Source organism: Ruditapes philippinarum, unplaced genomic scaffold, assembly GCF_026571515.1.
Source record: "Ruditapes philippinarum isolate M1 unplaced genomic scaffold, ASM2657151v2 ctg5435_1_1_1_1, whole genome shotgun sequence".
In the NCBI taxonomy this organism is placed as follows: domain Eukaryota; kingdom Metazoa; phylum Mollusca; class Bivalvia; order Venerida; family Veneridae; genus Ruditapes; species Ruditapes philippinarum.
In genome coordinates, this window is record NW_026852901.1 from 35,310 (window position 1) to 61,369 (window position 26,060).

A 26,060-nucleotide genomic window follows, 5' to 3' on the forward strand; every position below is an offset into this window, starting at 1 on the left:
ACTAAAGCAAAATTGTTTCTAGAAAATGCCGAAAATATTCGACTAGGGATTAAACGATGATCGAGTATAATCGAAAATTGATCGGTTATAGAACCGATCGGCGATGATCGATTACAAAGTTTAATAATCGATCATCGGTAATTTATTTTCTTGCTGTTACTTAAGTGACTAACTGTATTATAACAACACTCTAAATTAAAGCCATTTGTTTGAAACATTAATTTTCATTCAATTGAATATGAAAGCATACTGGTGACCATTGAGTTAATAGTTGACAATCAGGCATGCTAGTTTAAAGGTATACTATGCTCAAATTTGACATTAGAAAATATTTAAAATTGCTATACCGTCTATTTGTAGATATAAAATAAACATGTTTTGACTTCACACAAAGAAGATATGTTATGTATAAAATTATTCTACACACTATAGGTGGTTGCAATATCAATATATAGTGTCATTAAAAAAAAAAAACTGGTAGTTTTGTTAAGAACAGACCGACCAACTTAACTTGTTTCCATACATAGTTTATTCATTCCTTTATAGAAAGTGAGATACATGTATAATAATTTCATAGATTTTAATGAATTTATTTGATTAAAATATTTTATTCAAGGATGAGCATACTTATATCTTAAAACTAATTTATTTCAGTTGAAAAAGTGGTGGTCACATGGAAATGGAATTCTTATAAATATTAAAGCATGATATGTACATTATACTTTTTTACTTTGTTATCATAAATGTTTCGATTATATAATCGATGATTGATCGGAAAGGGTTGTTCGATTATTTTCGATGATCGATTATGATTTTTGTCCGATTAAGAAACCCTATATTCGACAATAATTCAAAATTACACTCATTTGTAATCTTTATACTTGCGGCGTAAATAGTCGATAATTTTATCCTTTTGTCGGTAAAATTTGCTTATTTCCAATCTACTGTTGATCAAAGATATAAAATTATCACCTCGTGTCATATCTGGTAATTGTATGCACTGTACAGCGCGTGTATACATTAGTCTGATCACTATTGCGTGATAATGATCGGAAGCGTTATCGCTGATTGGCTAATCGCTTCACGGGTCGATGTGCATAGGACCGCCTACCTATAGACTGACACGCGCTGACGCATTTGTGTATTTGTGGTTGTAAACAATCGGTAATGTTTATGCGTCCCCAGGCAAAATTAAGCGTACGTGGAATCCTTGCTCTGAAATATTTGCGTCCAGCTGTAATAAACATGCGTACCGGGACGCCGAAATAAGCGTCCCCGAGAACCCTGTGTGCAGGTGATTACTCAAGTATTTGATTTGTTTTCTCGTTGTTTCTTTGACATTTAAAACTTACAAACTTTTACCAAAATCAGTTCAAATAATTACATTTTCCTGCCAAGTACAAAAATATTATTATCTTGAACATAAGCAGCACAATACTTTTACAAAAATATCGCCGCGTCACAAACTTAACTATGCCGCAAAAGCCGTGCTCGCCACATGATAATAGTAATTCAAAGTTTGTTTAACCAGGGTTCGACACTAACGGGGTCCCGGGATTCCGAGGATCCCAAAAAGTAGGGAGGAATCCCTGTGATTCCTAGCTGGGGATTCCGTTGGGATCCATGAAAAATTGCTGTGTAAATTTTTGAAATTTTCTGAATTAATGTCATTGAATCACAAATATTCAAGAAAAGTGGTTCAAGAAAGAAAAGAAAAACCCCGCCGGTAAAATCTACACTCTTGAATTATGTACGCTAGTTTTTCTTTGTGCAGTGACTGCTATCAACTCATTTTCGATATATGACAAAAATGTTTTGACTTAAGAAACATTCTTGTATAATTTTATATCATGCATTGACTTCATAAAATAGAGTTGTGAAAATTCAAAAAAGAAATGTAATTATCGTATAATTATTACACAAGCGATTTGTACTTCAAATTTGTGTTGGTCGGCAATGCCGGCGGTAGCTACTGTACAGTTATCCAGTGTTTGTTGTTTGTTTTTTTATTGCCAAATTTCGGCACTTGTGACCATTGTAAATTTTCTTCAAAATTGTGAAAAAAAGATAACTGGTGTATTTTTTCTCCCTACAGTAGACTACAGCAAAAGTATAATTAATAAACAAAATAAAAAAGAATCCATACTTTTAGGTTTAAAATCCTTTTTGAAACTCACAGCCTTCAATGCTAAAAAAACATTGTCTAACTAAAGTCTAAGGTCAATCAAGGTCACGCATTATTTACCGACAAGAAATACAAAAATCCTTACGTGAAACATACAGCAAATGACGAAATATACAGCAAATGACGTATATTTCATCTGACAGTGCTTTGAGCCAATCAGTGTTGTGAGCTACATGACTGCTGTATGGGGTGAGTGCCTTTGATGTGACAGGTGTCAAAACTTACAAAAAAATCAATACACAGGGAGGAAAGGGATCGGACATTTCAGTGTAAAATTTGAGAACAATAAATTTGGATATTGCACATCCTGTCATGGACTTGGAGCAACTTATCATTTTTAAAAATGAAATCATTTAAAGGTACCGTACTTGTAATGCAAACAAAACTGTTTCTTGATATTTTTATTAGCTTAAGTAAAAAATTATCAAAATATTTAATTTACAACAATCTATGGGATTTTTCCTTTTAAACACAAAAATGTAAAATGAAATCAAATATTTTTTTAAAGTGATCATAATTAAGAATTTCCTTAAAAATGACATGAAAGTAAATAATTATAGACAGTTATCCATACCAGACTTTTCTGGAATATGGAGCCTAATCATTACCTGTAAGTTTTTAAAGATCTACATATATGAGTGGGCTCTATTTCAGTGAACCCTAGGCTATCTGGGAAAATGTTTCCCCAGTTCCTATTTAACTTCAAAAATTCAAACCACCTTGTCAAGTCACTTGCATTATACCTTCATTTAGATACAGAAACTGGTTCACAATTATCAACTCCAGGGAGAAAACAGGTTTTAGCAAGATAGCTATTTTCAAATCGAACTCTTGTTCAGTGAGCTTAATGTTATTCTGTTTCCATGTTCATGTAAAAATATATTGTGTTTTAATTTATCTTAGCAGTCCAAATATATATATATATATACTAGTAAAGTTAAACATTGAAACGCTTTTAAAACTTTAAATAGCATTATTTCCAAAGGGCTCATAAACTACATTTATTGCATCTGAAACAAGACAATATATCCTGTATGTAGTCTCAAAAATGAAAAGAATTTGAAATCAAATTGCTGCACTCCCTTGTTATTCTTTGCCTCCATATTTTACTATTTTGATCTGAGGAATCCCTGACATTTAGGAGGAATCCCTGAATTAAATCTCAGGGATTCCTATGGGATCCCTGGTAAAAACAGTTAGTGTCGAACCCTGTTAACGTGTTTGTAGTAGGGGTGTAACAATACGGCAAAAACCGTATTGCAATATATTGCCATTTTGCTGAAGCGTATTGCAATATATTGCAATACGTATTGTTGTGTATATGTTTTGATATAAAGTCTTTTAAGATGGAGTAACATTATATATTATTATTATATGTATATATTTTTAGTAGAAACTTAATATAAATGTAAGGAATAAATAGAAAGTAAAGTGTCACACAATTTGATAAACAAAACTAGTCACATGTGACCTTACACATCTGGGCCGCTTATGTAAATTATGCGGCCGCTTATCGATTTTTAAGTGTACTAGTTGTCGGATACTTTTACCTTACGTTGGTGCCAATAAAATTCGCCAATTAAAGATTTTATGTGAAATTTGTACAAAATTTGAAGGCAATTAATTGAAAATTATGATTTTTATAAAATACCGGTTTTCCAAAAATCGTACCGTGGTACGAAATTTATTTTTTCATATTGCAATATATCGGTATACCGGTAAACCGTTACACCCTTAGTTTGTAGGCTGTTTTTATTTAAAAATCTTCTTATTTTTTTTGACATATTGACTATTAAATTATTTTTTTTACAAAAGTATCAAACCCAGTACCGGTATTTTACGAAACGGTATATACCCGTAATTTACAAAGTCACTATTCGGTATATACAATGTATACCGGGAACCGGTGTCCAACCCTACACAGATCTGGTTGATTTTGATACGGGATTGGCTTCAGCCATCAGGTCTAGCAGTACTATAACACCTTTTTTGCTGAAGTCTCTTTAGCTACCACGAAATAGTCCGCTACATTAGTCTCAGTGAAAATCACATTTTATAAATTACAGTAACACGCGAGGTTTATCTGATATATAAAACACTGGCAAGCATGAAATAAATCTTTTAAAACAAAATTAAATAATATTAATTTAATAACATAGATTTGGGATTGATAAAAAATATTTTATTAAAATAGATTATCCGATAATTTTATCTATCCGAACACTTTTCAGATCGGGAATTAAAAATATTCATTTTGCAGGGAAAACACATATTTTCCATGCTTAACTTGAAATAAAATTACAAAAAATGTATATTGCAATAAGTTTACCGGTGTAAGACTATGTGAATCGCATCTCAATTCATATCAAACGTCAAAACAAATTCAGACTTTAAAAGAGACGCTTTCCGCCTTCCACTGTTTTCCGACTTCCGGTTACCTGACACGTGATAAAGTCCGTAAAATGGTCATACACCACTAAATTATAGTACAACGCTTCGGAAATACAACCATGATTGAAGTTTGTGTACTTAATAAATTCATTTATGAAATAAAACGAGCTCCTTATTTTGTATATCATCTAGTGTATCCTGCTTAGTGCAATCGTTAACAATTTTGAAGCAGTATAATGTAGATACAAGATACAAGATACAATAAACTTTATTTAAAGTCGGTTTACATATTACAAGAAACATTAGCTAAAAAGCTATTTACCGACAATAACAAAGGCATAAAACATATTTACACACATATAACAGTTCTGAAAATAAAAACATATAAAACTATTAGCAGCTTAAGCATGAAATAAGAGTATCAAGGTTAAGAAGAACTTTACAATAAGATGGTAAATTAAGGCATAGATTGATGACATGCACGTACAGTACATATTGCATTAAAAGTAATAACAGATTCTAAAAGTAATAAATGACTATAGTCTAGAAATTTAAGTATGATACATATACCAATGTGAAATAAATAAAAATAATAATAAAAAATAAAAAAATAATAAAATAGTAATAGTTATAAGTTAACATCTACAATTATTTATTATATGTAATTGACGGTTTCCTAAAAAATATAGGGGAGACTGGGGCACTCTGGGACAAAAATCATATTTTTCAAACTCCTACTTAACATATCTTAAGGATTGATGCTCTCTTTCGTGGATGAAAAGGACAATATGTACTGGATGTAACAGATAACTAACTGAACCTAAAATAATTAAGTTGACTTGGGGATATACATTAGAATACGGTCATTAAAATGTCCCAGAGTACCCCGAGGTAGGGGCACTGTGGGACACCATATATGGTACAGTGGGACATGCTTGGGTATGTAGGACAACATGTATAATTTCATTGAAACTAAAATATTACTGAATTGAAAATCTGCGGTTGTTTCAAAAATCTAGATGTTCCAGTGCATGTTCAATGTGGAATTCTGCTTAAGCCGGTTAATTGCACTTTCCATTACTGTTTATGAACAGGCTTGAAATCAAACTGAGCCTGCAACATTTTCAATTTTTCTGTTTTGGGCTTTCTGTAGGAATTCTATTGAAATTTCTCTATTTTTATTTTAATTTTGATAGGTGCGTATAGTCACACTTGTTTTGTCCAAGCATAAATCATTGCCATATTAATGAATGACAAAGTTAGTAAAATATAATCTTAATTCATTCATTTGACGTTCATTGTCATTTAAAGGTCAAGAACATATCTAAATTATTCCATATGTTTCTTTGATCACAAGTGTTGTTTTGTCCACACATGAATCAAATTCTTCCATAATGACAAAATATGACAATCAAAATTCAATAATTTGGCCATGACGGTCAATGTCATTCAAAGGTCAAGGTCAGTTCATCCTTTCAAAAGTTCTTGTCCAAAATTTTGTTTTGCCAAAACATGAAGATAATTCATTTATTAATTACCAAGTTACAATCAATTATGCCAAAAATCAGTGAAAGTGCAATAATCTAACGGTCAAGGTCATAAAAGATAAAAGGTCAATTTGAGTTTGATACGCATGAAAGTCTAATCCAAAAGAATGTTGTCCCAGAGTACCCCAACCACCCCCACCATTTTTATGTGACAATAATTTAAAAAGACAACCAAACCAAGATTTATTTCAAATCAGAAAATAAAGGCAATGTTAAGCACATTATCATTTACTAATATGATACAAATAAGTATTCAATATAGAAGAATTTGAAAGCTATATAGGACTTTTCTAGAATTTCACTTTGAAAGGTAAAAAGTGCAATGTACTCGCCAGACTGATTTTTACTCAATTTGCTGCTATGAAACTTTTGAAAGGAAAAAAACTTGACAATATCAATCATCTGCATAAATCAGTTTTAAATCAAAGAACAAAAGCTATCAAAAAACCCATTGTCCCGCAGTGCCCCATGTCCCAGAGTACCCCAGTCTCCCCTATATAAATATATAAATAGATAAATTAAACTTACTTATAAAAGTGCATAAAAAATTATGATAAAACTATTATAATTATGATAAAAAAGAAACAAGATAAAGCACATACAGTGTAACAAACAAAGTTAACTAAAATTAAGTTGCATGCACAGTCTAATGGAATGGGGAATTCAGGAGTTTTAATATGAACAAAGCATACAAATTCAACACAGATTCAACTAGCATAAAATAAATGGTTAAAGAAAAATTAACACCCAACATATAATCAAAGCATCATAGCAAACTAAAAAGGGATGCACAAAAGCAAAGCAAACAAACAAAACATGTAGTCTAAGCATTTACATAAATTAAAACTAAGCAAAATAACAAACACATAGCAAATTTACAAGCACATAGCACATTTACAGCTTGGGCCACTCAAGACCTGGATCAGTCTCCCAAACTCTTTGTAATTTTCAACCTTGCGGATGTCATTAGGGAGACTGTTCCATATCTGGGCACCTTCAAACCGAAAAGAATTCTTACCGTATGTTACTGTTTTGACCCTAGGGACATTTACACTTTTTTGATACCTAAAATACCTTCTTTGGCTATTATTTTAATTTTTGACAAATGTAAAGTAGGCATATTAACTTTTTTAAATAATGTGTCATATGAAGAATTAAAATCATTAAATACTATTTTTAGAGCTCTATGCTGGAGTTTTTCAAGTTTTTCTGTGTTTGTTTTGGAGCAAAAATGCCAGACAAGGGGACAGTAGTTAAAATTAGATCTGATAAAAGATTTGTAAATAAGAAGAATACATTCTGAATTTAAAAATTTCCTAATTCTTAAGAGCACATTTAATTGATTGGCAGCTTTTTTACACATTCTGGTGACCTGTATATCAAAGTTAAGTAAAAAGTCTATGTCTACCCCTAGCAGTTTAACACAATCTTCACATTTTATTGTAACATTATCAATTTGAAATTCTTTTAAGTGTTCATTTGTAATTCTCCCAACAGCTATGGCTTGAAACTTGTCAGGGTTAGCTTGCATTTTATTAATGTTAAACCAGGTAATAAGTATTTTACTTTCATTTTCTAATGTGTTTTTCAATGTGTCTATTTTAGAGTTGGAGAAGGCTAGAGTATTGTCATCTGCATAATTGTAAATCTATTTTTGAAAACAAAGTATAAAAAGTTGTTGATCGATTGACTCATAATTTTACATAAATGTAAAATTACTTATTAATTAAATATAAAGGTAAACAGTCTTTTTTTATTTGTGTTGTCCTAAACATTATAGTTTTAAAACAGTTACTGATTGGCCAATTTTCTGAATCATATCTTTTGCTTCTATGGCCTCTATAGACAATTATAGTGATGGAAGTCAAAATATCGCTTTATTCACATTTTTCTAGTTTTATGACAATTTTTTTCTTCAAATGATACATTTAAAACAGCATAAATTACATACAATGATTTGCTTTTGAACATAATGTTGCCAATCGTGCCTTTTTTTTTATAAGTATCAACTGTTGATCAATAATAATGGAAATGATGTGACCAACGCTTTCTTCTTTAATCCACGACTTAAAATATATTCCATGCTCAAATTTGACATTTGAAAATATTGATATATTGAACAGTGCATGTATCTTTGTAATATTAAATATACATACAGTTTTTAACTGCACACAAATAAGAATTGATCTAAACACTATGGCTGACACAATATGAATGTACAGTGCCATTAAAAAATCTGGCAAAATTTTTAAAAAAGAAAGTACCAATTAACTTGACTTGATCCGTAAAAGGGAATGCAGATACCCGTATATATTTATATATTCCTTTGTTCACACTAGATATATTCAGAAATAATTTCATAGATTTAGAAAGTATTTACTCAAAGATGAGCATATTACATCTTTAATTTAAAGCCGATTATGACCAAGCAAAGGTTTTATTTTAATTATTCAAAGGCTTTTTATACCTGGTGTCATAAAGTAACAGTTAAAGTATCTAAAAATTTACTTATTGGCCAATTGCATGCACTATAATTTGTTTGTGTTGCTCTCTGGAAATTAGTTCAGTTACAGTGATTTAATATTTTCTGCGGAAGTAAAAATACTACTTTGGTTACTTTTTGCTACTTTACATTGAGAGGTAACAATCATCTAACATGATCTAAAGGCGTTATTAAAACGTAATAAAACTCCAAAGAAGGAGAGAGAGAAAAAATTCTGAGGCATAATGTGCCTTTAAAGCCGTGTCACAATGATTGAATTCGCGCAGATACAATATTTGACGATACTTAATTGCATTTTCATGCATGTACGTAACACGCACTGATATACATTTCTAACGCAAACAAATAGTTTTTCATAAATGAAGGTAACGATAACATTCCTAAATTTCAGCAGATCGGGATTTGCCACTCTCTGGTGATAATCTGTACTTAACGTAGAACATGTTTGAATGGATTCAACATTTATGCATGAGAAATGTTATGCGGACGATAAATTATCGATTTTCTAGATAGTTGGGATTTCAATCACGAAAGAAACTTCAATAATCGAAAAGTTTTGGCGAGTGTTTGTGTAAATGTATGACGAACTCCGAGAGAGTTATTACAAGTTATCATAAGACCTTTATACTTCGTGTAACAGTTCCTCTCCGTGGTAAAGATTTAACAGCGTGATGGAGTTCTAATGATAACTTGTCTGTAGTTCTTGTGATAACTGTCACGGACACACACACTCGCCAAAAATGGTCATTTTCATCATTTTAGACGCTTAATGTTTAAGCTTGCCTTACATCTTGCATTAAGTGTCAAAAACTAATTCATGGGCCATTTTTCATTGCCACTTGTTTAAAGCCTGGTAATTTTGAGTAAAATTACCAAATTATACAGAAGTGATGGCATTGGAGCAGAATTTTATATCAAAAAATTGCTTCGTCATTAATCTCACCTGTCCTTTGTAAATTGTTTTATAAGATATTTAATACTCATTTGAAGGGATAGTATAATAGTGCGCTAGTACAAATTTGTGTCTCCGGATGACCCTTCATATTAAGAGGAATTTGTTAAATCAATGTTATGTATAAGATATTTTCTAATATTATATAGGTATAGATATAAATGGGCTGAGAAGGGATAGTATAATAGTGCGCTAGTACAAATTTGGGTCTCCGGATGACCCTTCATATTATAGAGTAATTTCTTAAATCAATGTTATGTATAAGATATTTTCTAATATTATATAGGTATAGATATAAATGGGCTGAGAACTTTTATATAATACATGTATAATAGATGAATCCCAAGCCGGATTTCGAGCCGGTTACTCTACAACTAATAATATTTTATATTACAAATATGGTGCAGAAATAGATTGATATATAAACTGGGTGGACGATTTTATGTTCTCTATGCAGATTAAAAAAAAATATTCGATGGATTTTAACATTTTAACTCATTCGATATTATAAATAGAGTTGGCGTTAGAGGGAATTTGTTCTGTGTTCTTCCATCAATGTACTCAAAACTGTACAATACAAGGGGATGTAACGAGCACGATTATGTCTTCCTGCGTAATAAGGGACATCGCGGTGTATTCATTACGAACCATGCATTCTTTTCGCTGATGATGTAGCAAATTGCGCCGATACTGCGATCAAACTTCAGTACGTCTCAGTTAAATTCACATTCAGAATTTTGTAAAAATACCGGTATGTCTTTAAATGAGAATAAAAATGAAATTATTGTATTTAGAAATGAAGGACCGCTCAGATCATATGGAAAATGGTTCTTACAACGGCAGTTCGGTAAATGTCACCTCAATGCACAAATACACGGTTCTTTTATTTACACCTAAATCATCTTGTACAAAAGGAAAAACTAAATTTTCTGCACAAGCTAGCTATAAAATCATGTCAAAGGAATTTTGGAAAGTTCTTGTACACTCTTCTTATTTAAATTACTTGATTCTATGGTAAAACCTATACTTACCTATGGTGCCGAAATTTATGGAAGTAAAATATCCGAACTACTTGAACAGGTTCAGATACAATATTGTAAAGATTTTCTAGGTGTAAACTATTCTGTTAATGATAATATTGCCTTTATGTATTTGCCATCATGGAAAATTATCAAATATTGGTCTAAACTTATTTGTATTCCAGAACATATATATCCAAGAGATTATCATTTGATGTTGACTAGACAAGATAATGTTGTAAAGAAAAATTGGGCTACTTCAGTAAAATAAAAAAAAAAACATATTGTATACTTATGGGTTTGGTTTTGTATGGTTTTGTCAAAAAATTTGGGATATCAATTTATTTACATGTATTTATCAATTTAAACAAATGATTATTGATTGTAAAACACAAAATTAGATTGGGAGAAATTCAGAGCCACCTTAAAAGTTTTCAAATGTATGTTAAATCCTGAAAACTATCTATCTATTGATATGCCATTTTATGTAAAAAGATCATTATCGAGATTTAGATGTTGTAGCCTTAAATTATATATAGAAACTGGAAGACATTTGGGTATAACAAGATATGAGTGAATTTGATAACACTGCAATATGATAACAATTCTTTTATTGGAGACGAATTTCATGTATTTTTATTTGTAACAGATTTCCCAACAAAGAAAACGTTATATATCTCCATTGATGGTACAGTCATGATTATACATTCCATATTTTTGTGTAAAGGTTAAAGTTTATTAGTTTGTATTTACAATATGAAATTGGTAAATACGTACTAATAAATTTCAACCGGCTTAGTGTTTTAAATTATTTTTACAAACAGTCGATTATCTAGACTGATTAACAGTTTGACGATTTATAAAAGTAAATGTGTTACGATTCATTTGAATACTGCAATTCTATTGGACAAATATTTTAAATATTACGCTACATTGTACTTTTTCTCTTTATTTTTAGCCATCCCGCATAGCTCAATCAGTTGAGCGCAAGACTTGTCATCTCGACATTGTGTGTCCTATTCCCGGACTGGCCAACTAAAATTACTAATCAATCTTTCGGATGAGTCTTTAAAACGAGGTCCCGTGTATGGGTGCTTAAACACTTTGCACGCTAAAGAACCAGGAGAAGCTTCTTGAATTGTTTCATCTTTCTGTATCTGCACCTAAAATTACTACAATAATACTCTTCTCGAGGACTCGCCCATATGGTGCCGTGTTCGCCATTTTGTCAAGTTTGCAACTAATTCGCTCGCTTGAACCAAGTGTGCAACCACTTCACGTCCTGCCCCTTGTAACGGCTATTAAAATAAAAATTATATTTCAGGCTCCCCATTCTTCTCTCCATTTGTATAAGAATTCATGATCTATGATGTTTTTGACGTTATATTTTGTTAAAAAAGGTTATAATTTAGATAAATTGCTTTATCTGAAAAAAAAAAAACAATAACTAGGACTGAAAGCCTCATAAGTATCATTAATGACTAGGAAAAGATTTTACAAAAAAAGTTGAGAAAACACAATACATGTATATTTTAGTACCATTGGTCAAAATCATACATTGTAGTTCAACCCTTCCTTTAACGATGGAGATGTACTTATGTTTGTAAATTATGCACATGAAAATAAAACACAGTTTTATTTACAAAACATATCTTGGAGGAAATGCCTGAATTATATACATGTATTCATGCTGACATAAGCACGGAATATAAATACATTGTATTAACTTGTTGTTTGTTGAAGCATTTTTGAACTTTTATTTTAAAATTGCATTGGTCTTTTAAACAGCAGTTCATTTACCAACAACTTGTGCAACAATTGCTTGTGAACAGATTACATTTTTATTAAGTCTTAGCCCGCTGGCACTAAGAGATTCTCCATGCAACCGGTACATACTTTCTGTATGACCAGGGTGTGTACTGTTCGATATTCAGTCATTACATATTCTAAACGTTTCCCTTTAAAATGCTGAATGGTTATCTCCTGATTGAACGGATGACAGGTCCATTAAAGATGTAAGCATGGTAAGGCATGCTATGTTTATGGAAATATAAGTATCAGAAGAACACTTGAACAGCATCTATACAGTCACGGAATATCACATGAATGTCATGATTATTTTGAAATGTTGTATTTCTCGCTTTGATTGTGATATATTCTAAGTAAATCCGTAGTAATAATTCAAATGTGTGGCATTAAAGATTCCTCGATTACAAATCGTATAACACACATCTTCGAATGCTTGTTTAAATGCTCTCTTGAGGCGGTGCTAGGGGGCATAAAGGAAAGTTTGTAGTTAAAATAACTATGATTCACGAACAGACTCAATCAAACCGTGACTGCAATATTTCAATGTTGCCGCGTTAGGCATTTTTACAGTTTTCCATTTTATCCATTTCATTTTGTTATAAAACCGTTATCGTTCAGAATAACATTGATAAGTTAGGAACATAATACTGTCTAACATTCGTCTTTTGTTGTTAGTTACAAATGTAGGTGAGACGGTAGCAACAAGTTACAGGTCTTGACAAAAAAATCAGAATTCCTCTAAAACAAGTCCGGATCCATCCAATTCACGCGCCATTTCGTCAATCCTCGTGGCTATTTCCGGTGTCAGTACCTCACGCCACACTCCAGGCTTCCCTTGATGAAAGAAAATGTAAAAACATCTTTATTATCGACGACTGTGTTATATTTTTCCCGCAATAAATCTTTGATATTTGCTTTTTTAGACAATTTAAGAGATTCATTTACGTATGCAAAGAAGAAAAACCACATGAGAATGAATATTTCCACGTATTTGAATTAAATGTACACATCTAAGAGGGGGAACATTTACATTCGCTAGCATTTACCATTTCTGTCTAATCAATCCACGAGCCTGTAACCTATTCAATCTGACCGTTAAAGTTTAAATAATCTTGCACATATATTTACCTTTATTCATAAAACCACCTTCAGCATTGTCGTTGACATATTTAAAATCTCTCAGGTATGACATGTTACACATGTTATTATTCTTCATAGTCTCAAACTTGCAATATTCGCATATTTTCGCGACCTCTTCATCAGTCACCGGCTTGCACAAAAAGTCAGAAATTTGTCTCACAGCATTTGCCATATTCTGAAGAAAGAAAAGTGTTTGGTTCCAATAAAGTTGTATTCCAGCGAAAACACTATTTAACAATTTTTGAACAAATGAGAACCTATTAAGTAGTAAATCCAAAGTGCATTAGATAAGACAATATTATATTTTAAGTTTGGTTTTGTTTTCAAAATGATTATAAAAATGCTTTTTATTCTTACTAAAACACAGTGAGGTATATTATTAGTTAGTTAATAAGTAATGTAGGTAGGTTGACCAGTAAAAGGCATACCTTAACAACTTCTTCATACTTTAAGAATAGAACATTTCTATCTTTCCTTTTCTCCCAGAACTCTAGGAGATGCTTTGGCCACGGACAGGAAATACCTGTGACAGAAAAAGTTGACATTGTGAAAACATTTGTCGAACATTCAAATTCATAATTTATTTGATGGAGACATATTTTCTGTTCATTTTAAATTCAATGTAAAATAAATTCTAATGAGGTTTGGTGTGATACCAGACAGACTGTCATTATATTGTATAGATGTATATTATATTTATTATTTTTTATAGAATATGGAATATATAGATATCAGCTTTACGAAAGACAAAAATGAGCCGCGTCACGACAAAATCAACATAATGCGTTTGCGACCAGCATGGATCCAGACCAGCCTGCGCATCCGCGCTGTCTGATCAGGATCCATGCTGTTCGCTATCAGTTTCACTACTTGTTATAGGGTTTGTAAGCGAACAGCATGGATCCTGATCAGACTGCGCGGATGCGCAGGCTGGTCTGGATCCATGCTGGTCGCAAACGCACTATTTTGGTTTTGTCGTGACGCGGCTCAAATACTGTTCTTTTACATCTCTTGCAAATAACAATTTCCAAAAGATACTAAATCGTGCAATCCAGTTTTCACAAACTTTTGTGAATATATTTGAATTTTTCTATAGAAATTCATACACTCATTGTATGAAATTATTACTACTGTTTTAAAATCATGAATGTGTAATTTTAGTTTACCGGTCCCGTCAACAAAAGCATCAATAAATTGGTTGAACGTTTTGTCACCCTCTTCCAGTTGATCTCCCCATTGCATAAGCCGGTAGAATGATGTGACCAAATCCTTCGGGTTCCTCGCTATATAAATTATCTGAAAGAAATGAAACTAGTGTCATTGAAATAATCAAAAGTGGAAAATAATATTTTAGTTAAATTGAATATGTTGCAGACTTTAAATGTTTGGTCACACCGTACTCACACGGCATACTTTTGTTAACTCTCATCCCCACCCCCGACAACAATTAGATATGAAAATTGTTTGAAATTTAGAAAAAGTTATAACTCGTATGTGACCAATTCCATGAAAAGCATATAAAAAGAACATGTGCTCCCGAGAAAACCACAAGCAGAACTAAAAATTAATCTTCAAATCATATTACCTACCGGCTCTTTTGTTAAAAGCGGTCTAGTAAATCACTTACCCGCTTAACAGGTCTACAGATATATACCGACTATTGTTCTCTATACAATAGAAAATATGTAAAGTCGAGAAACTCGTGCATTACACAATATTCACCGTAAACGTAGAAATTTTGAAAAATAACTTTATATTGGGGGTGGGGAGAGGGGGTTATGGCCACTTTGATACATTTCATCAAATTAATAGAAATAAATTAGCTCAATATTTGTTTATATGTTATGTATTCATATATCAAAATAATGATCTTACCTTTGCCTACTCGACAGGTTTATCTATTTCACGCGTTTCGTTAGTAAAGCGTGAAATATTTGTCTATTCGTAACGTGTATAGTTTATAATGTAAAGTATTGGTCAGTACTTGTGCACGAGTTTTACGTGCTTGATAGTGTAGTATTTAAAGGTTTATGTGTATAAAATATTCATTCTACCAGACGATTCAGTACAAGCAACATTTAATTCGTTTTTACTGCCGGAAAGACCACGTGTTTAGCAGCCATGCTGGATCAGCAAAATGAACTTCTTTCAAGCATGGAAAGAATGATATCTTCCAAATTGGCAGAATTTGAAACCTCTCAAAAAGAATTCTCTCAAGCTCAAATATCGAGGATTCATCAGAGTTTGGCGTCGAACGAAAGTTACACTTTCCGTAAAAAGGGGAATGAAGAGCAACACAAGGTCAACGTGCGTGTCCTTGACACGTTGAAGGAAGCTGATGGTTACCTTCAAGACGCTGTGAAAACGGTTCCCTGTGAGGAAATTACTTCAGCGCAGAGAAAAATTGTCGAAGGTATTGACATTCTTAATCATAGAGAAAAGTTGATAAAGCTAGCAGATTCGTCCGATAGTGGGTGGCGAGTTGTACAAGAATACGAGGCGCATCCTTTAGCTGACGATTCCGACGACGAAAAGAAAATTTTCAGAGCTCAAATGAAAGCAGATCGTAAGCTGAAGCAGGAAAAAACGCTCCAGAAGTTTTCGTTTTTCGCCTTTCCAACGAAATGCTTTTTATCAGACAAAGGATTCGTCTGCTCCGTCAACTTCTCAGTCTCCAGGAATACAGTCATGGAAACAAGTCTAATCCAGGGAAAAGACCGGGCACCTGTTTCCGTTGCGGTAGACCAGGGCACTGGCGCGCTGAATGCAGAGTCATTGATGACGTCACACGAGTGAATAAAGATTCACAGATAAGTAGAAATTTAAATTATTTATTTGAGAAGTCTGAGCTTTTTAAAGAAAATTTAGTAAACGACAAATGTACAATTTTGTCACCAGTCGGTAAATTAAAATGTTCTTTGAAGCATTGGGAAAATGCTGGTGCAAGTCAATACATTCTTGACATTGTAAAATCTGGTTATAAACTTCCTTTTAGAGATATTCCTAGTTCTGTTTATTTTAAGAATAATAAATCAGCCAGAGATAATTCTTCCTTTGTGAAGGGTGAAATAGAAAGTTTGATAAGAAAGGGCTGTATAACAGAAACTCTAGAAATGCCGTACATTGTTAACCCTTTAACAGTGGCTTATGGGAAATCGGGGAAAGCTCGTTTAGTTTTAGATTGTAGGCATGTTAATCCTGAGCTTTTTAAATTCAAATGTCAATTTGAGGACCAATAAGTTGCTAAGCAACTGTTTAAAGCCGGGGATTTCCTGTTTTCTTTTGATATAAGAAGTGCTTATCACCATGTCACTATCTTCAAGGAACATCGAAAATATTTAGGTTTTTCATGGAATTATGACAATCATACGCATTTTTATGTTTTCAATGTTCTTCCTTTCGGAATTTCTACTGCAGGTTTTGTATTTACTAAACTGTTGAGAGTTGTGGTAACTAAATGGAGATCACTTGGTTTTCGAACAGTGTTATTTTTAGATGATGGGCTCGGTGGTGAAAGTGCTTATGATAAGGCTTTAGAGAGCTCAAATTTCATGCATCAAGATTTAATCAAGTTCGGGTTTTTGATAGCAGACGATAAATGTAATTGGTTACCATGTCAGAGCATTATCTGGTTGGGATACATTTGGGATACTTGTAATGGTAAAATCAAAGTTACAGATAATCGCATTCAAAAAACAGAACTTCTTTTGAAGGGATTTATAGAAAAGATACGTAAAGGTTGCGTCCTCTTTCCAGTGCGTAGCGTGGCGCGTTTGATTGGTCAATTAATTTCCATGCAGTCGGCAATTGGTCAGTTAGTAAGATTAAGGTCAAGGGCATTATATAACTGTGTCACTAGCCGTGCTAGTTGGAAAGCTCCGGTTTTGATAACTTCAAGAGCTTTTGACGAGATAGTATTTTGGGATAAAAATTTAAGAATTTTGAACAGTGGAAAATTAGAGTCTTTCGATTTCACTTATGATACAGGTAGTACCGTCTTTTGTGACGCCAGTGGAGCTGGATATGCTGGATTTATCGTTGAAAATGTTGATAGTCCGATTGTCGGCTGTTGGTCCGAATTTGAGAGTGAATTAAGTTCCACGTGGCGGGAGCTAGAAGCAGTACATAGAGTTTTGAATAGTTCAATTTCAAGCCTGGAAGGGCGACAGGTGTTAGTTAATACTGATAATAGAAATGTTGTATCTATTTTAAAAACCGGTAGTAGACAGCCATTTTTGCAAGACATAGCAGTTAATGTCTACGAAATGTGTCATGATCACAAAATAGATTTATTTCCTAAATGGATTCCAAGAACAGAAAATAAAGAAGCTGATTTTTTAAGCAGGTGTACAGATAGTGACGACTGGTCACTCGAAAATAAAATATTTGACTCATTAGAACAGAAGTGGGGCCCGCATACTTTTGATCTTTTTGCGTGTAGTTATAATACAAAATGCCAAAAATTTTATTCAAAGTACTGGTGTCCAGGTACTTCCGGTATAGATGCTATGAAATTTTATTGGTCTTTTGCGGAAAATTATTGGCTCGTTCCACCGCCTAGATTAGCTAGTCAGTGTGTACGTAAAATACAGAAAGAAAAATGCAAGTGTACAATGGTTCTACCCATGTGGAAGTCCGCGCCATATTGGCCGCTGCTTTTTACTGATGATGTAAAGAAAAATGAGCATATCAGTGAATATGTTGTTTTTCAACCAGGAAAACTTACAAGAAGAGGTCGAGGCCGAAATGGAATTTTCGATGGTAGACCGATTCCATTTTGCTTCATTGCTTTAAGATTTGTATAATAAGACACGTGTGTATTAATGTTGTTATGCATTTTTGCAGGTCTGAGTTTGAAAAACAGAATTGACGAGGAAATACAGCAGAGTGGAATACAACATGACTGTTTCGATGATCTTTCCTTTAAGATGGCTTCTTTTTTAACACAATCGAAAAGTAACAGTACGGTCACCAAGTATTATTCTTATTTCAAGAAATGGGAACATTTCATTAGTTCAAAGGGCGGATTATCTATTCCTGCATCTCCAATTCATATAGCATTATATTTAACAGATCTAATTGACAAACATTCGCCGAATTCTGTGATTTGCAATACTGTGTATAGTATTAAATGGGCTCATTCGTTAAAGAATCTACCTGACCCAACAGACAATATGTTTGTGATTAACTTAATGGAATCTTCCAAACGAACACTTTCAAAGCCTGTTATTAAAAAGGAGCCAATCACATCAGACGTTTTAATAACTTTATGCGAGAAATACAGTCACTGCAATGATGTGCTAGTCATTCGAGATCTATCAATGATTTTACTAGCTTACTCAGGTTTTTTGAGGTTTAATGAGTTAAGTAATTTGCATTGTAACGATATTCAGTTTTACGACAATCATTTTTCTTGTATATCAGAAAAAGCAAGACTGACCAGTACCGACACGGTAATACAATCGTTATTTCAAAGGGCGTATCAGTAGCATGTCCGTATAACATGATTAAAAGATATTTTCAAATTACGGGTTTGTCAGTTTCGGATGACGGCTTCATGTTTAAACCGTGTTTTAGATCAAAAGGGAAATGTAGTTTTATACACAAAAACAAATCATTAAGTTATACTAGGGTTAGAGAATGTTTGGTTTCTAGATTAAAAGAGGTTGTTGGAGATTCGAACATCGGTTTACATTCTCTTCGCGCTGGGGCGCTACCATGGCGGCTAACGCTGGCGTTAATGACAGGTGCTGGAAGAGGCACGGACGTTGGAAAGGAGAAAATAGTAAGGACGGATATGTTTCGGACTCCTTCGAGAGGAGATTGAATGTTTTAAAATCATTGGCGCTGTAGCAAGTAAATCTCGTTATTTCTCAAGCCCGCTCTTTTTGTGTTTTCTAAATAGCACGTCTGGTATTGCATTTATGTTTTTGTTATTTCTTTAAACGAATGATAGTGAAGACAAGACTATCTATTTCACGCGTTTCGTTAGTAAAGCGTGAAATATTTGTCTATTCGTAACGTGTATAGTTTATAATGTAAAGTATTGGTCAGTACTTGTGCACGAGTTTTACGTGCTTGATAGTGTAGTATTTAAAGGTTTATGTGTATAAAATATTCATTCTACCAGACGATTCAGTACAAGCAACAATTTTCTAGTAAAGATGATAGGGTGGAAATATATGCATATGCACATAATGTTTTTTAATTGTCGTAAAACATTAGCTGAAATGTAAAAGTAAAAATCAGACTTTATACATACATGTACATCAATCGTTATTGTATAAGTTAAAATCAGATTTTATGCATGTATCAATTGTTATTATATAATCATTAAGAAACATCTTTTTTCTTTTTTGAAAATTGGTAATAGGGTTTTGATAATATATTAGAAAATTATGGGGTTTTTTGAAGACAAAATAAATATGAGTATAATTTTTCTTTTATATGTGTATTGGCTATAAGCGCTTATATGATGCTATAAGGTTGTTGAATTTAACTGTTTTATAAATTATTCATACGTAAAGATGTTTACAATAATAATTAGATAAATCTATTTATGGTTTCAATGGCAAGATTTGTCATAATGAATATTGAATTTGCGATGTTCATAACTTTATATCCACAAGGAATGAGGCCCGACATTCAAGCGATCTGACATTTGACAAACGGGCACAGGTTTTTCAGAGAAAATTCATTTATTTTAAATGTTTTTGATCTCTGTTGTTTTCCTGGGCGAGTCGGTTCGCATACTTAATATTTTTGTCTTTCCTTTCCGGCGTAATTAAATTTTCAAAACAGTAATACACAGACTAGTCTTTGTGTTTTTTCTCTTTTAAGAAAAGAAAAACGTATACATTCACTTGAGATCCCGTGGATATTTGGTTATATTATTTTTTGCAATATCAAAGCTGCTTAGCTTCATTAACTGCTGTTGAATTTGTTCCTCTCTGCAAAATAAATCGCACGTCTGGTATTGCATTTATGTTTTTGTTATTTCTTTAAACGAATGATAGTGAAGAAAAGACCTGTTTTCATCTTCTGTGACTCAACTCAACAAGTACATTACCTGACCTTATTACATAATGAACCTCACGAAAAACACGAGAATATTGAAATAACAGCTGATTTGTAAACGAATGAATTACAAGAGCGTAGCGGATGGTATCTTTTCATGACTTTGGAATGCTTTCTTAAACATGATAAAGTACATAAATAATAAGTTTCTCGTGAGTAATATTAATAAATATTGAGTTGAAAACTGATGTATGGATAGGAAAACAGAAGAGCATGTAGGTAAGATAGTTACCGCATTCAGGATAGGTCTGCATAGTTTTTACAGACCCGGTGGCCTTTTAAAAACCTCGATCGTTACGCTCTCTCGGTCTTCAAATCGCCACCCGGGTCTGTAAATACTTTGCAGACATATTCCTCGCACGGTAACTGTTACTTATTATACTGTCAACTTAGCATTTGATTTATAATTATATTTACTGGACGCATACAAGACTACTACTTTCCTGAAAATTACAGTTACACACAATATAATATGGATTAGTCTGAAAGATTTGATTATTGTTCTAGCACACAACATACTAAATACAAATCCACTATTTTCTTGACGACAAACCGGTATTATGTATGAACTCAACTATGTAAAAATAAGATAGTTATGAATAAGATATTTATTAATATAACATAAGCTGGTAAATGTTATGTAAAAGTATCTGAAATCATAAGTACAAAAATTCTTGTTATTTCCTCATCAATTTAATGCATAGTGAATGCTCAAAGAAAAATGAACACTATCTACTAAAAAAATAGTTTTAAGTTCACTTCTGATCGCCTAAATTGTTAATAATATGTAAACAAGCAAAACAATATAAGCACATACTCTTCCTTTGCCTCGACGTAACTGTTCTGGTAGCATATGATAGTGAAGATGACATTTAATTAAACGAGGACAACTCATTTGTTCTATATACTTGATTCTGTAACAATGACAAAAGAAAGAAAATTGGAAAAAGGGTGATTCCCTCGGAAGCATTAATCACAACCACAATAACATATTAACATTGTAGACTGGGTTTTAATTGGTCTGCACATGAGGGTAATAAAAAAATGAAAACCCCTTCATCCCCCCCTCACCGGCTTGAGAGGTATTAAATTTTTAACATTTGAAACAAAATAAAACCCTAAAATCCTTTGTTTAAATGTAATCTAAATTAAACACTAAAATGTATTTTTTAAATTTATCCTTTTTCAAAAATTTAAAATAAGTTCTTGAAAAATGAATGATGAAATATCATTACTTTTTTTTGTGAAAATTTTAGGAGAGATGCGCCAGTATCATATAAAAAAAAAAATTTTATACCTGTTTGTCCCTTTTTGATTTTTTAAGTGTAAAAAATCCCCCTTTTTGTTTTCCCCCTGAGTTTTTCAAAGAAAAAAGTCGTTTATGAAAGTTTCTTTTAAAAAACCTTCCAATTGTAAATGTATAAAACGTTCCTTAGCAAATTTAAACAATGGAAAAAGGGCCCCAAAAGGAGGGCCCCCGGGGTTAATGACATTGTCTAGCTTCCTATAAACAACAAGCTTGAAAATCAAATTAATCTTCTGAAAAATTATAAAATAAGCAACAACTGTTTTGTTACCTTTGTAATATGGGCATCTGTCATCTTTTACATCAATGATTGGAAACACCTCATCAAGCTGCCTAGTAGTGGCTTTCTCGAAGTCTCTTGTTTCAATAAGAAAGTACCAGCTCTTGCGTCAAAGTTGTTCCTGAATTCAGATGATAAAACTATTGCGCTGATTTGCATTAATATTACTTAATGTTTTTAGTCTTCTACTGCTATTGCTTTTATATGAACAAGACGTTGTAAATTCAAACAACATATATCAGGTGTATTTACAATCTATTTAACAGGTTGGGCATAATTAATTGCGATTGGGCGACATTTCAGCTTTAAATAAGTCATACCAAAATGACCTTGAGTCAATGTGAAGGGCAAACCTGTCACTGTCCGTTTAAAATGTTGTTGCATAATGTTTCTGGTAATTGAGGCTATATGATATCAACAAATGTATTTATGATACATTTTCAGCTCTATTACCCCGACACTATAGTTATACATTACTACCGAATTGTACACTTAAGAAATCGTTTAAAGTTTAACTATGATTTACGTGTTTTAGCCCTATAATATTTTCACCCCGGCACTAAATTTATCTATATAATAATGTAATATACCCATCGAAATTACACTTAAGAAGCCTGTGATTTGTCCATTACATCAAACCCAGATATCAGATGAATTTATATATCTTAAAAATGCAAAAAGAATGCACTGAATATTGCTGCCAATAAATGCAAGTGGAGTTCAAAAAACGCACAAAAAGCGCAATCCATTAATGAAACATAAAATAAATCAACGTGCATTTTAAGGTTAGAGAATGTACAAACCTGAGCGTGGAAAGCTGCATACCCATATATCATCATCACGTGTATCCATTTGTTCTATTTCTTCAACTTCATTCTCAAACATTGCCACGCCCTTATAAACCTTCCGTACTAACTGCAGTCTAGGTTTTTCTTCTGCCATGATGATTTTATTTTTTATAAAATATGCAACATATGTTCTGTCTAAGCAGCAAGTCCAAACAGCTTATCAGTTAATAACATCGTATTATCACGGAAACTAGTAACTTGCAACTGCTCGTTCTTTAATGTGTCTTCAAACATATGCAGAAAATTACCTATGTGCAGACGAATGCATAGAAAGAGAGAGAAAATGATGTTAAAATATTCATGAATGTAAATCATGAGAGTTTTTCAGCAGTGTTAAACAAAGATTTTGTAGAACGAAAAACATGTATATACTAAATTAGTTTCTGGAAAGACGGAATAGAGATATGAAAAAGTAATGAAATTATGTGTTTTCCAATGAACTTCTTGTTTGTTAAGAGTTGAATGTATCAATATATTGTTTTGAAAAAAAGTATGTTACATATTTTGCGTTTTATTCTGACATCATTTCAAGTAAAATCTACGAAAAATATGCCATACCAACAAAAAGTGTTTTCTATTGATGATATTTCGCCTATAAGTAATTTTCTTGGTTAAAGGTACTTGGTTTGACAAAAATGGATAAAAGCCTCGAGATAAAGCGGCATGCATACAGATTCATGAAACTTTTCATGGAATATTTAAGGAGTAAAATATTGTTGAGTGGACAAAGTTAAACAAATACACATTGCAAACGGCACTTTAAATCTAGCAAAAGAAGTAACCAAAAATTGATCAGATAATACCAAAAATAGCCCTTATTGCGTTAGTCACGCAGCAGAAATATGATGATAGAGTATGCAAAATCAGTCATTAATTGTATATAACATGTAAATTATGTCTTAAATTGTGAATATTTTTACTTTTCTTAAAATCTTAGTTCATTTTTCTCAAAGATGAATTTCTTGAAATATTTTAGCTCATTTGGTTGCATGCAGCTTATTTTAATCGAAATATCTATTATAAACATAATTGCTAAATTTCAGGATTTAAACTATGGAAAATCCGTCAAGTTCAAAAACAAAAGTTATTATGATTTCCGTTAGAGCAAAACTGAAATGTAGACTTATTCTAATCAAAACTTCACATTGATGATAACCATAATTTTATATGAGACTGAAACCATATATGAGACTCAAACTATGTACTGGTACCGATATCCACATAATAAACAATTATTCCTGAGCCATTTTTTTAATTACAAACTAAAACCATATCTGTCAATAGATATGGTACAGTCTTCTCCTTATTGATGAGTTATTCACACATTCTTTTGAGTTTCTGCTGATGCACAATTGTTTGTTTTTAACATGTTTACAAGAAAGCCTTGTCCACTCTATAAGACTGAAGTGATGTGGGTTTTGTCCACTCTGTAAAATTTAGTGGTGGGATTTTGTCCACTCTATAAAATTTAGTCGTGGGGTTTTGTCCACTCTATAAAATTTTGAGTGGTCGGGTTTTAACTGGTGGGGTTTTGTCCTACATTCGGTAAATACATGTTTAATAAAATCAAATAATTTCGCAGTAATAAAATTCGCAGAATTCAGCATTTGGCCGTATGGACAACACAACATGACACATACACCTAAAATATATCTTCTTTTCGACCTGAAGGTGTAGCAACGCTATATGTCGCAACGCCGCTATATGTCGCAACTAACGCTAAATGTCGCAACGCTGACGCTATATGTCGCAATCAACGCTATATGTCGCAATCGCCTACCGCTAAATGTCGCAACGATGCCGCTATATGTCGCACAAAAATTGATTGCCGCTAAATGTCGCAACCCCTTGACGCTAAATGTCGCACTTGGTAGGAAAGTAACAGATGGAACTGAAACAAAAAGTAAGTGTTTAAACATTTAAAGTTTATACCATTTACACATGAAAACATATCCTAGTAAGCAAACAAAAGTTGTATTTCGCGGTCTATGGCAAAAACCTTGTATGGCCATAGAAACGGTTTTTGATATAAAAAGGGATGGATTTGGTTCTCAACCACGGACCAGGTGTGAGATCAAACTTTCTCTTTGAGGATGTCTTTCTCACAAAATGCATAAACAAAAACATTTGGATATACATGTATATGTGTTATATTATTTGACATAACTGAGCAAACCGCTTGTAAATGCTAAGGGGGAACTATATCTTAATATATATTTTATATTATACCTGTTCATAATCTGACTAGATAGGCTTTACTACATGTAAGTATTAAATAATACCCAATTTATCTGTTGATCGATATTCGTAACTACGCGGTGTATTGATTTAGGTTTATGACAGAATTGTTATACTTTCATAACTTTTTTTATATTTATCTCAATATTTCCATGGGAACATTAATGAATCAATAAACTATGGAATTGCCAAATGTTGACTGCTTACTGCTTACTGTCAAATGCTTACTGTCAACTGCTTACTGCTTATTAGCATTAGAATAAAAAGGACAACCTATTACATCTATATTGGTCAAAAAATTATTCAGTTGCCGAAATAGTTTCCGTTCTGGAGGTCAAACACAATATAGTGCAGTGGTATATAGGCCAATTCCTACAGCCTTGCTGTTGGGTAAACCCTTAAGTGATGTGGTTGAGGTGTCCGCCTACGGACCAAGAGGTCTGTTGTTCAAAACCCGGTTGGACCCTTGGTATTTTTCTGATTTATTATCATCTTGTGGTATGGAAATTATCATATTTCATTCATAGCTACCGCTACTCATAAAATAATTATTGTCTTGCCACTAGATGAAAATAAATCCTGTATTTATAGAAAACACTTGAATATCCTCTATGGAACGCCATAACTGCTTTAATATCACTCTTATCAAGTCTTGATGTCCTTTGGATAAATGGTGATGTCGTTTTATAGATGGTGCTATGGGTTTGATTGATGGTGATGTTATTTTCATATATGGTGATGTCGTTCAGATAGATGGTGATGTCG

General features: G+C 32.6%; 3 protein-coding genes and 1 pseudogene across 4 annotated transcripts in view; 2 read left to right on the forward strand and 2 right to left on the reverse strand.

The window, feature by feature from the left end:
• The window catches only part of LOC132727940 (zinc finger protein 528-like), a 31,717-nt gene extending 27,081 nt beyond the window's left edge, over nucleotides 1–4,636 (reverse strand). The window contains exon 1 of the mRNA XM_060713543.1: nucleotides 4,515–4,636. The gene's annotated coding sequence lies outside the window, so the exon portion shown is untranslated. The remainder of the gene's footprint in view (nucleotides 1–4,514) is intronic.
• Nucleotides 4,637–12,492: 7,856 nt separating this feature from the next.
• On the reverse strand, nucleotides 12,493–15,441 carry LOC132727958 (sulfotransferase 1E1-like). Of its 2 annotated transcripts, XM_060713570.1 has the most exons (5): nucleotides 15,422–15,441; nucleotides 14,713–14,842; nucleotides 13,975–14,069; nucleotides 13,535–13,721; nucleotides 12,493–13,240 (listed from the first exon to the last, which is right to left on the reverse strand). In XM_060713570.1, the coding sequence occupies exons 2-5, from the start codon at nucleotides 14,786–14,788 to the stop codon at nucleotides 13,134–13,136; spliced, it is 465 nt and encodes a 154-aa protein (XP_060569553.1). In that variant the 5' UTR covers nucleotides 14,789–14,842; nucleotides 15,422–15,441; the 3' UTR covers nucleotides 12,493–13,133. The 2 variants fall into 2 exon arrangements, with proteins under 2 accessions (XP_060569553.1, XP_060569547.1); XM_060713564.1 differs by lacking the exon at nucleotides 15,422–15,441 and having other exon boundaries at nucleotides 12,494–13,240; nucleotides 14,713–15,321.
• On the forward strand, nucleotides 15,440–16,791 carry LOC132727975 (uncharacterized; annotated as a pseudogene).
• On the forward strand, nucleotides 16,791–19,470 carry LOC132727948 (uncharacterized). Its single transcript, XM_060713555.1, has one exon. The coding sequence runs from the start codon at nucleotides 17,098–17,100 to the stop codon at nucleotides 18,349–18,351; it is 1,254 nt and encodes a 417-aa protein (XP_060569538.1). The 5' UTR covers nucleotides 16,791–17,097; the 3' UTR covers nucleotides 18,352–19,470.
• The last annotated feature ends 6,590 nt before the right edge of the window (nucleotides 19,471–26,060 follow it).

Coding starts and splice junctions, on each gene's coding strand:
- LOC132727948 (XM_060713555.1), top strand. CDS start 17,098: ATGCATCAAGATTTAATCAAGTTCGGGTTTTTGATAGCAGACGATAAA.
- LOC132727958 (XM_060713570.1), bottom strand. CDS start 14,788: ATGCAATGGGGAGATCAACTGGAAGAGGGTGACAAAACGTTCAACCAA. Junction 14,070..14,712: donor TGCTTTTGTTGACGGGACCG/GTAAACTAAAAT, acceptor TTTCTGTCACAG/GTATTTCCTGTCCGTGGCCA. Junction 13,722..13,974: donor AGTATGAAGAAGTTGTTAAG/GTATGCCTTTTA, acceptor TTCTTTCTTCAG/AATATGGCAAATGCTGTGAG.